The 13,031-nt window shown below is 30.7% G+C and overlaps 1 protein-coding gene across 1 annotated transcript; it reads left to right on the top strand.

Annotated features, from left to right (window-relative positions):
* The first annotated feature begins 538 nt into the window (after positions 1-538).
* Positions 539-2,671, top strand: LOC134282199 (uncharacterized). The gene is made up of 3 exons (XM_062764633.1): positions 539-736; positions 1,397-1,476; positions 2,486-2,671. The coding sequence occupies exons 1-3, from the start codon at positions 627-629 to the stop codon at positions 2,608-2,610; spliced, it is 315 nt and encodes a 104-aa protein (XP_062620617.1). The 5' UTR covers positions 539-626; the 3' UTR covers positions 2,611-2,671.
* The last annotated feature ends 10,360 nt before the right edge of the window (positions 2,672-13,031 follow it).

Here is a 13,031-nt window from a genome sequence, read left to right as displayed (position 1 = left end):
TAAGCAACCTCTTGTTGACCTCTAGTGTTTTTATAAAATATGAGTCTTATTTTCCTTGTACAAGTAATAATGGTGTATAAAAATGAGAAAAGGAAAGGTGACAATAAAACGTTGAAGTAATCTCAAGTATTCATAAAAATCTTTGAATCTGATTAAATTGCCCCTAGATAATAGAATGTTTAAAAGACAATACTTATATTTAAAAGCATGTGTATATTCAGACAAGTCAATTACTTATTGTAAATGTACGAAAGAGTCAATAATGACTACACTTTTATTTATATTAGTTTCTGCAATAGACACAAAATCAAAAATTAGCTAATGGTCTCGTTCATTATTTTTTAAATCAATAAAAAGGATACATGTAGTTTATTACAAGTGGCTCAGAAGAGAAATTGTATTTCTTGTTTGTATTTTATTTTATAAGACTTGAAATAAAGTTCCGCCAATCTAAAGCTATTAAAAGTTGCTAAAAACGAATACGGTAAATTAAGAAAAAAAGATTTGGCTTAATAAATATTTGGTATTTGATGTGATATTTACCTTGTTCTTCTTTTTCAGGACGATGTCCGTTTTCACCCTCAGTGTTTGGAAAGTGGGCGGTGTCTGATGCCTATGATAATGACATGAACACACTCATTACAATTAATTATTATTATGTGTTAGTGCAAACTCCCGAATCAGAGAGATATTACTTCTGTAAGGAAATGGATTATTACGAAACTGTACTGCTTATGTAAGTCACTAATGCAATATATAAATATTACAGGATAATTACCTTTCACAAGACTGTAGTGATAAAGTTAGTCACAAATTCAAAATAAAATAACCAAGGGAGGTAACCTCTATTCAAAACTTGAAATCATTTATTACAATACAATTTTCCCAGCATTTGATACGACACAAAGGATAAATTTTCATTTCAGGAAATTCTTGATAATTATATTCATCCTGAAAAATCATTTAAACAAATGCAGATTCAGATAAATTTTATCTGACCGAATAAAAAGGTTATTGATAATTTACCTACTAAGTATCTTTTATACTTAATAAAGTATATGTATCTTTTATAAAAATTCCGAGCCGAATTATAATTAGTTACCAATGGCAAAAAAAATCCCCAAACATTTAAATTAATAAAAAAGTTTTTTTTCTTAAATTAATATGGCCGATAATAACGATTCTCTTTCTTGAAGAGCATTTCTTGAGAAAAGAATTATTAAGTCTTCACTTTAAAACATATGATCATCTTCCTCAATATTGAATGATAAAAACTTAAGAAAAATTTTATCATTATCTTCTAAAATAAAGTTTGTTATTCCTGTATTTAAGATAAATAACTATGATAATGTTATGTTTGTACGGGTGTTGACCGTTCTGTTCCATATCATTATAGAACACCCGACAGGAATGAAATGTTGTGTCTACAGTTTCCCTTTGTTGATGAGAACCCCATGTTGGTGGTACGATTAAGTCGTAAGTATTTTGTTTCTGTCAGATTTTGGAAAAAAGATAAAGTCGTTATTATTTAGTATCTATCAGGTTTTAGTGCCATTGACCAGTAATAACAACGTAACTAGACTTCTTATAGGTTGAAAAACATTTCGTTGTATTTTATTTGTGGTTATCCACATGTAGATGAACAAATTACTCGTATATAACATTATCCTTGACAAGAAGATCATATAGGTAATCTGATATATATGATGAAAAAATCATGATATTATTCGTTTATTTTTCAATAAAACTTGTATTGCAAGTCATTATTTCTTAAACCCTTGGAATATCAATACGGTATCTCGTTTTCTGGAATGTGTTTATTGCGGTCGTATTTTTACTAGACATCGTTCATTTTAAGTAAATCATTTCAGATGGACAAGGTGTTCCCGATGGATACAATTCAATAATAATTCAATTATTTTCCTCTCTGTGTCGTTTATCTAAGAGATACATATATGAAAGTTAAGAAAAAGTTGCCATGAAATAAAAAGTGCTTCGTCAGCAATATTTTATCCAAATGGATTGAAGAACATTATTGGATAAGAATGAAAGCGAGATTTCCTTTACTGATATTAAATTAGATTATTCAAAAATGAGTAATTTGATAAGTGATGCCAATTTTTGCATATTGTTAGAGAGTTTTGAAAGTTTTTTGCCATTTTAAACTTAAATGCCCTACTAAAGAAAAGCCATTAAAGGTTTTATACTCTAGATCTATTGAAGGAAAACTTCTACAATGTTATTGACACACAATTTTCTGAGTGTGTTATTTCTTTTGAACATCAATTTCCAGTTTTATGAAAATTACATCTCTAAATATCTATGGATTACCATAGTTCTTTTGATTTTCCTTTTTTTTTTTGTCTTCTTAGTCAGCATTGGTTTTATTTTTATTTCTACAGTTTACAGTATGAAAACAGATGGTCTATATTTAATTTTTTTGGTACTATTTATCAATTACTGATGTGTACTGTTTTCTTTCCAGCTACAATGATAAATCACTGGAAATTTTTTGAGCCCACAAAGAGTCCATACAGGTCCCCCACCATTAGGAACACGTGTAATCGATACAGTGACGGTGACGCAGTGTTTCTCAGGCGAATTTACTAACATTGTTGACGTTGTACATATTGTACATAATAAAAATATTTATTTTTGTTATAAAACCATATTCTCTTGTTATTTCTGAACACATTCTTTATTATAAACGTTTTTACTGAACCTCAGTAACATTCAATTTCAAGATAATTTTAAAATTTCAAAGAAATCTTGATCATATTCCATAAAAGAGGAAAGTCGCATCAAGCAGTCCTTTGTTCAAAATAACATCAACTTAAACTTGGGGTCTTCTGAATTTAATTCTAAAAATAATTTTTTAATGATGTGCAAGCTTAATAGTAACAGGCCAATTTTCTATTAGTATCACTCGTTAAGAAAAATTAAACATAAAGAGTAAAGATTGTTTTTATTATTATTATTTAGACAGAAGGACAAAAGAACAAAAAAGGTAAAGAGTTCCAAACCATTACATCTGGAGTTAATCACTCTTAGGTTGAACACCTATTATTAGAATGATAAAAGCCCATGCATATTTTACAGGTACGTTTTGCTGTTGATTACGATACTTTACTTTCGGACATAATATTAATAAAAATTCATTTATTTGATTATTCTTTCCTTGACACTATCGATTGCAGCGTTGCCTTTAGGGGGAAAAAAAGTTTTGATATCTGTCCTTTTTCATTTTTCATCCCTTTTGATTAGTTTTTTTCTTGACTTTTTTTCTGAATAATGCCTAGTGTTCTCTTTCTTCTATGCCCTTTTAACCTTGCTAATGTACTGTTATAACATTGCCCGGACTAGGGAAGAGCAGGTGTTGTCTTGAAATACAGATGTTGTTTAAAATATATCATTTCAAAGACATCCATAATAATAATTAATGTTTTATTCCATTTGACTAGAATTTTTTTTGCGATACATCATGTACATTGTTAACATAAAGATATATCAAGCAACAAAAGATAATATTAGTACATGTGTATGTATCACTGTTTCGCCGCCTTGTAAATAAAATATCTATGAGGCCACTGTACTGAACCCAAGCGGGGATAGTTTCTTGATATGAAGCTATCTTGGATGATTCTAGGCCATGGTTTAAGATTTGAACGCAATGTATCCTTGATCAATATATATACCTCACGGTGGATGCGTTCTCTCAACAGGGGATACTTACTCCTCCCAGGAACCTGATCCCATCTCTGGAATTTCAAGGCTGCGTTTTAAAGCCCTATTCAAAGAACTGCATTCCCAATATTAACCCCAAATACTGTTTATCTTTTTTTATTACTTGATGTTCAACTGTTTTTAGTGACTCTGGACTATGAGTCAAATTCTCTTTTTTAATGATGATGGGACAAAGAAAATGTACAGCTTCAGCTAATATTATAATATTAATGTAATACTACAGTTAAATAAATGCCATATCGCTTCAAAGTCTTCCAGCAGTTTATGAACTTTCACAAATTTGTTCCCTAGTTAAATCTAGCTTGCATGTGAGATGATACTAGTATTGCAAATAGAGATATTATATTGAGCTAATAGTAATGCAATGAAACATTTCCAGAACAGGTTTTGTTTCATCCTGAAAAAAAAAATGTGAAAATGTCATTGATCTAATTCGAGCCTGCTTAGATCACTGCAGATATAAAATCGAGGAAGAGATGGTATCGAGATATTTAAATCTGGTGATTACAAAATCCTCTTTTTAAAAATATTTTTTCCTAATAAAGGACAAAAATAAAATGACGATCATTTTTAATGTCATATAACAGTTTTATATAAATGAAAACATTATGACGATAACAATGTAGAATCAAGTTCAAGAATCGATTGAAACAATAAAAATTTGGAGGAGAGCAATCAAAAAATCTCATAAACCATCAGAAGTTGGATCTTGTATATGCCATGCATTTTATACAATATAACCCACTTTTTTTTTATCAATGAATTAGCTGCTGATATACCCTTTGCTTTGGTATCGTTATGTTGCGTTGACGCAACAGCATGCTCTGTGTATTTAATTTTTCTCTCAAACAAAGTCAGTTGTTGATGAAACAAAAATATCAAGTCTTGTTCAAAATTATCATATAACACGTTCAGTGGTCGATCGATAAAATTACCTTGTCAGCAAATACAGTCTATCATTAAGTCAAATGCTGATGAACAATTTTGGCACTTATTGTTGGACCATTATTTACACTCTGGATAGACGACGGCTTTTTCTGTTGTTTTAGTTGTTTGTTTAATTTGCTCAATTGGACATCAAAAATACTTATTTCTATTCACATATCGACCCAAGAAATCTCAATAAATTGGAAATTTAGAAACAACAGAATGTGACATATGTGTTCCATATTTCAATTTTTCTTAAATTATTGGTAATTTGACATCCCGATGATACATGTGTAAACGTGATGACTTCAGTTTTTCTATTTTCAACTTCCTTTACCTATGTAGCATAATGCTTTTATTCCTTACCTTCAACATATGAGGTTTATGCCACCAAGTTGAATAGATACACAAGATCATGAACAATTTGTATTATATTATGAAATAAGCTAATGAAGCAAGCATCTACAGTCTCGTTTAGGTTATCATTTCGCAACTTCTTTGGTATATGCAATGACGTTGCCAGCTTGAAATAAAACAAACAATATTCAAGCCCAAAAGACAAATCAGGAGCAGAGCAAACACGTACTCAAAAACATCAGAAGTGGGATCAAGTGCCATTGAAGAGTAGGCATTCCCAAATCACTCGTATTTAAATATTTTACTTGAAAAGGACGTTAGTGGTATTCTAACAGCAAAGCTTTCTGACAATTTAACTATATGACTTTAAATTTTCAATTATAAACGTCCATTATTTATGCAGCAATATTCCTTCATCACCTGCGTACGGAGTTTATATATAGTTGATTCGATATGCAAGAGCATGCTCTTCGTATGAACAATTTCTAAAACGAGGTAAATCATTGACAAAAATGTTGATGAAACAAGAATATCAGCAGTCTCGTTTAAAGTCAACATGTCATAAGTTCTATACTCGATGCAGAGAGCTTGGCAGCAAATACAATTGATCATTAAGTCAAATTATTCATTATTGAGGTTATAAACTGTTTTTTTAAATAAAATATTATCGGAGACAATTCTTATCAATGAGAACGTTGCTTGTATTTGTTTCATGTCTCGTCCGATATTTTCACTCGTATTGGGATGCCAACAATTCATGGTGGTGGACTGCAAATTTAGACCGTTATACGACACTCAAGATCATTGATTGTATTGCATCTTTTCGTGCTATCATCTACTGCGACTCAGTTAATACGGTCTCATCCAAAAAAGTAGTCTCCATGTCCCACAGCAGAATCACAAAATCGCGTTTTTACGATAATTTCTGCTACTCAAGAGCAAACAATTTAATCACAGCGCTATGCAGTCAATAAGAAAATAAATATATAAACAAATTCTTGTTTTTACATCATTAAAAATTAGGAGAAATTTAATTCTTGTGAAAAAAAAAAAAAAAAAAATAATATATATATATATATATATATATATATATATATATATATATATATATATATATATATATATATATATATATATATATATAGGTATATGAGGTTGTTTGTGGGCACCGAGCTTCTAAGCTGGTTTGTGGGATCTCGCATTTCTAAATTGCATAGCTATGCCATATTCATTATTTAGGCATTATATATGGTCCTTATATAATATATAATATTTTTTTGAGTTAATATTAAAAATATTGTAAATAATTGTGGGTCAAAACATTTATATATATAGAACATTGTGGGATAAACTATATACATCGCACAATGCTCTTCATATATGAATTTTGTGACCCGCAACATTATCTTATGCTATATAATTATATTATTTGATGTAATTCACAATGAAAAGATATTAGCATTAATGTTTGAAAAAATATTTATAAATATATTCATGTATTTATATTTACTTATATACAATGTAAAATAAACCATTAAGAACAGTTTCGCTGAATTTTCAATATTACTTTCCAATACTTTCGTATCATATTAAATAATGATTCACTGCGATACCTTTTTTAAAAGAATCTTAACAAGATATTCTAGGGATATCCTCTTTGGCAATATAATATATACAATCAACTGTCCCACGATGATATATATATAGTGACCCACAAACAGCGATGATCACTACATCCATTATACATAGAGTGTCCCACAATCATATATAATCACGTGCGGTATATCTATCCCACAATTCATTATGTACATATATACAGTGACCCACAGCTAAAACCACCTCCAATATATTAATCCAACAATTCATAATTAACATACAATGTATATACAGTGACCCACAGTAAGTTTTAATCAAGTGTAATGTGTTTATTGCACAAACCGTTCAATACATACATACAGTGACCTCAAAACTGGTATAATCTCTACATTAACACCTCCACCCCATTCTTCGTATACATACATATATACAGTGACCAACAATCAGTGACATATTTATGTATTTTTTTCTAAAAGATAATGTAGCGAACGAGTGCTACTTTTCATTAAATTATACAAAATACTCGAAATATGGATCACATTAATTTATTTACTAACAATTATGGCAGCCCATCTTTTTATGATTGGTTGATTTATTGATATTGTCTAACGCCGAGGCGGCAATATTTCAGCCACAATTCGGCGGAACTTTTTTTTTATGTCGGATCTAAATACTTTTATTTTCCTCTTAATCCCTCAAAATATCTATATTAATATTGCATGCTTTTTTGTACAGAAAACCGCTATGCGTAATATAATTGTGCAGCGGTATATATTTATATACATATTTCCTTTATTTTTAAAAAAAAAGTTATATATAGGTGTTTGAATATTTGTATTATATGTTTCTAATATGATTGTATTGTATAATAACACATGCCGCTATATAATAAACGATTAATCTACTTATTTATTCAACAATTCTTTATAACATATAAACAGTGACCCACATTCAGTTATAATCACGTGCGATAATTTATCCCACAATTCATTTTATATTTATAAACAGTAACTCACAATCAGATTTAATCATGTGCAATATATTTATTGCAGAACATTCTTAATATTACTTTATGAGTATTATCGGATCATAATGATTCACTGCGATACCTTATTTAAAAGAATCTTAACAAGATATTTTAGGGATTATGCTCTTTGGCAATATAATTTATATAATCAACTGCCCCACAATGTTAAATATACAAAGTGACCCACAAACAGCGATGATCACTACATATTTTAAACAAAGAGTATCCCACAATCATGTATAATCACGTGCGGTATATTTATCCCACAATTCATCATATACATATATACAGTGACCCATAGTTTTAACCACCTGCAATTTATTAATCCCACAATTTATTATGTACAATGTATATACAGTGACCCACAATCAGTTTTAATCAAGTGCAATATATTTATCGCACAATCCGTTATAAACTTGTATACAGTGACCCATTAAGTGGTATAATCACTACATTAACCCCCCCCCCCATTCATTATATAATTTTATACATATTTATAGTGACCCACAATCAGTTATAAGCACGTTCAGTATATTAATATATTTTTTTTTCTAAAGATGAAGTAGAGAACAAGTGCCACTTTTTATTGAATTGTACAGAATACATGTACTTGAAATACATATCAGATTTATTTACTAGCATTTATCATATGTTAATTGCAACCCAGTTTTTTCTATGTTGGATCTTAATAATTAATTTTATTTTCCTTTTAACGCATTTTCCTTGGCACACTTAAAAATATTTATATTAATCATGCATGCAAATGCAATCTTTGTTGTACAGAAAACCGCTACGCATAAAATTTTTGTGCAGCGGTATATATCTTTTCTTTATTTTTTGTTAAAAGTGACATATAGGGCCGAGTGTTTGAATATTTGTATTACCGTTAATATTTCTGATATAATTGTATTATATGATAACACATGCCGCTATCATAAACGATTTACTTACTTATTTATCCAACAATTCTTTATATAAACATTGACCCACAATCAGTTATTATCAGGTGAGATAATTTATCCCACAATTCATTTTATATTTATAAACAGTAACTCACAATTAGTTTTAATCACGTGCAATATATTATTTCAAACTTCATAAAATGCATGTATACAGTGACCAACAATCAGTGAAAATCACGTGCAATATCATAATTATCCCACATCCATATAAACAGGGACTCACAAACTGGTACAATCACTACATTAACCCCCTTTCAATTCTTGATATGCATAATTATACAGTGGCCCGCAATCACTTTAATCACATGAAGTATATTTATAAAACAATTTATTATACATGTATACATATATTCAGTGACCAACAATTTATTTAGTTAAAAACTGGTGCAATATATATATCCCATATTTCAGTATATGCATATATATAGTGACCCACAAACAATAGGTTTTTACGGTATGAGCATTTATAAATATAGTGATACGCCAATATAATTCCGCCAGCAATATGCATGCAAACTCACTAATTTGTCCCATAATATATAATACATGTATATTCATATATACAGTGACCCGCATGCACAGTAACTATAGTTGTTGTCATTTTATAATATGCAAAAGTAATGTCCATGGTAAAACTGCTTCACTTTGAGATTGTGAATGCCTTTTACCTAATAAGATAATCCACAGAAAGACGTAAATTTAATTCCTTTTTTCAACGTCTTTTCCTCGCTTCATATTTACCAAACAGGTTCCCCTTTTTCTTTAGGAAGATATTCTATAATATGCAAAAGTTATGACCAAGGTAAAACTTCTTAATTTTGAGGTTGCGAATGTCTTTTACCTAATAAAATAATCCACACAAAGCCGAAAATTCAACTGCTTTTTTAACGTCTTTTTCTCGCTTCATAGACATGTATTTCCAATGTTGCCCATCGGAATTCAGCGCAGCACAAACGTCGTTAACCATTATGAAAATTAAAAATGTCATAACTCTGTCAAAAATCAATGAAGCGAAACGACATTTTAACTTGATCTGACACTTTTCAAGATACACTCACATACTAAATATCAGATCAATATCTGCAAGCGTTTCGAAAAAAGTGCGGAAAACCATGTAGGATAGACTGACAGATTGACAGACAGACAGTGACAGACAGATGCAGAGGAAACCTGTACTCCCCTCCAATTTCACCGGTAGGGGACTAAAAATGGTTATCTGACAACATGTAAAGATATGATAAAAGGTTGATATAAAGTCTGGGTACAGAACTGATCAGTCAATTATTGAACATCGTATTTTATTTTCCGAGTTTAAGATGGGTTAAGGGCTCTTGCAGTTTAATAGCTCTCTCTTAAAAGATAAAAGCTATATAAGTTTAGTGAAAGACACAATAAATAAGATTAAACTTCAGTATGCAGTTACACCATATAATCGTGTAATGGTTAAGGACCCTCTCTACACAAGTGCAAACTTTTTAGGGGGACATTGAGAAAAATATATTGTATCGTTCTAAAACAACGTTCTTTTAGAAGAAGAGATACAAGAATTAGAAATCATCAGATATTTCAGTGATTCTAATGAAACTGATGAAAAACTTTATACCGCAAAATCTGAATTTGAAGAAGTTAGAAAACATATTAATGGTCTGTTTGTAAGACCAAAAGCTAAATGGGTAGAACATAAAGGTTACTAAGTAATTCTACCTATTCCCACTTTTTAAAAATCATGTAGAAAATAGTAAGATTTTATGTGGGAATAGGTGGAATATATGTTCTTAAATTTAGGTATTAAGTTGCTTTTTTGCATAAGATCTTTTCATTACTTAAAAAAATCCTAAACACATATTTTCTCATAGATGTATGCAATATTTTCTGTCTTAAAATATACAAAATACAGGTAAATCTAAACATATTTGCAAATGGGAATAGGTGGAATTGATATTTTTAAAAAGCGAGAATAGATAGAAGACATCGAATATATATGGTAAGAAACTTAAAAATCTATTTATGGAAACGGTTTAAAAATAAACTCGCAACAAGAAAGCCTTAAAGAAATTGAAAATTTTAATTTAAAAAAATTATACTCCTCCTGTAATAACACTTTACTGGATATAAATTTAGATAAATTAAAAATTAAGGATAACATTCACTTGAGTCAGCTTCCAAATAAGAGGGTCTGATAACCAAGGAAGAAGCATCACTTGCATTGAAAAATATGAAAATGTATTGAACAAGACTTAAGAATATCTTAAATTTAGCTGTGATTATTAGATGGATTTAACTTTTATATAAAAATGCCACATTATGTGTTTTGCAGAATAGTATTTTTCCCAGATTCCCAGATTCTTTTGCATAGGTAGAGAGTGTCATCAATGAGACCCTGTCTCTCCACACATTTTCAATCTTTGTGGGGGTTAGGTTCGAACTCCAGTACCAAAAACTTTTCTTCCAAACACCTCCACTTTCCCCATTTTTAACCTATACTAAGGCGTATCTGTGGAAAGTGGGGGGGGGGGGGGGCTAAACTTCAGGAGATATGTTCAATGACTATACTAAGTATATATTTGAAAAAAAAGTGGGGGGGGGGGGGGGTTAAGCCCTCCTAGCCCTCCCCCCACGCCTATGAGCTATTGGACTATACATTCCTACATATATTCCGGTTCTTTGTCGTGATGATTCCGGCTGTAAATCATAATACAATTTCTTTCTATCTAAGCTTTATAACCAAACTGTATGTGTTACAAAATTGACAAGAGATTTAGGTTTGCAGAATGACTTGAGCTGAAAAGACCTTTTTCAAACTTAAAATACTTAAGTTAAGATTCAAATCTCAAATGGGTCAATTGTAAGATCATACATAGGATTCATGGAACTTGTACCTCATTGTTTTTATCTAAAATCAAAGATAATCCACTATGCTGTATCTGTAATCTAGAGCCAGAAACTTTGAAGCATCTTTTTTATCACTGTGTTTCTGCTCAGGGAATATGGAATTGTTTAGAAGAATGGATTTTACAAAAAAAAACTGTAAAAAATATTAACTTATACCCAATTTCTGTTATGTAAGGTATTCCTGGCAAAGAAAACACATCTTTAAATGTTATTATCTTGCTTGTAAAAAAGCATGTATACCAAAATTCAAGAAATTGTAAAAACCTTTGATGTTCAACGAAGTTAAAAATATAACACGTAAATGTATTATAGTTTGGAAAAATACATGCTTGCATTAATAAATATATTAAATATACATTGTATATGGAAGACACCCGGTTCAAAAAGAGATTGATATTGTTAGTCAATCTATTTGAATAATAATCAGCTTTATAACATTCATAAAGAAACATTTAAATTTTTACTTTTGTTTGCTTTTTTTTCTCTTTTTTCTTGTAGTGATAGTAAACATAATGTATTTTGTATACACACATATATATTTGTGTTTATACTGAAAAAAACAAAACTTTTTTGCATTTTACATATATGGGTGATACTGAAATGGATAAGTGAGCACTGGGTGAAAAAAGTGGTTTCCCATCATGGGAAACTTTATGGAAACCACATGGAAACCTCAAGTTTACATCATGTTTCCCAGTGGTTTCCGTAGCGGATGCTAGGTTATTCCGCCAAGTTTCCGTGACACGGAAACCCCCTACGCTCCGATTCCATAAGGTATCCCGAACCACGGAAACCTCTGTAAACCTGAAGTTTCCCGAACATTCATGTAGTTTCCCGTAATGGGAAACCTGAAGATTCCACTGGTTTCCAGAATCAGGAAACTTGATGGAATCGGAGCATAGGGGGTTTCCGTGGAATGGAAACTTGGTGGAATCTTTAGGTTTCCTTTTGCAGGAAACTACATGGAAGCTCCGGAAACCTCACGATTCCTAAAGTTTCCTTGACTCAGGAAACCATATGGAATCGGAGCATAGTGGTTTCCGTGGAATGGAAACTTGATGGAATCTTTAGGTTTCCTTATACGGGAAACTACATGGAAGCTCGGGAAACCTCACGATTCCTAAAGTTTCCTCGACTCAGGAAACCATATGGAATATGAGCGTAGTGGTTTCCGTGGAATGGAAACTTGATGGAATCTTAAGGTTTTCTTTTATGGGAAACTACATGGAAGCTCGTGAAACCTTATGATTCCTGAAGTTTCCTTGACTCAGGAAACTACATGTATATGGAACTTGTGTAGCACTTTCTGTGTGGCGGAAACTTGGTGGAATTATCTGGAGTCCCATTCCTGGTGGAAATTACTGGGAAACTTCAAGATTCCCTAATTTTCTAAAGGAAGCAATGTGAAATAATGCGAATTCTTTTAAAAATCTATCAAAAAAATTTATTACATGTAAAAGAAAAAAGCATTACCATTTTATATGTTTAATAATTCATTTGATGTACAAAAACTGTAACTGTATTTT

The sequence above is a fragment of the Saccostrea cucullata genome, unplaced genomic scaffold (assembly GCF_032062105.1).
Source record: "Saccostrea cucullata isolate Sc308-1 unplaced genomic scaffold, CSIRO_AGI_Scuc_v1 ctg5554, whole genome shotgun sequence".
NCBI lineage: Eukaryota > Metazoa > Mollusca > Bivalvia > Ostreida > Ostreidae > Saccostrea > Saccostrea cuccullata.
Note: the sequence above shows the minus strand (reverse complement) of the source record. Positions and strands in the feature narration are given on the sequence as shown.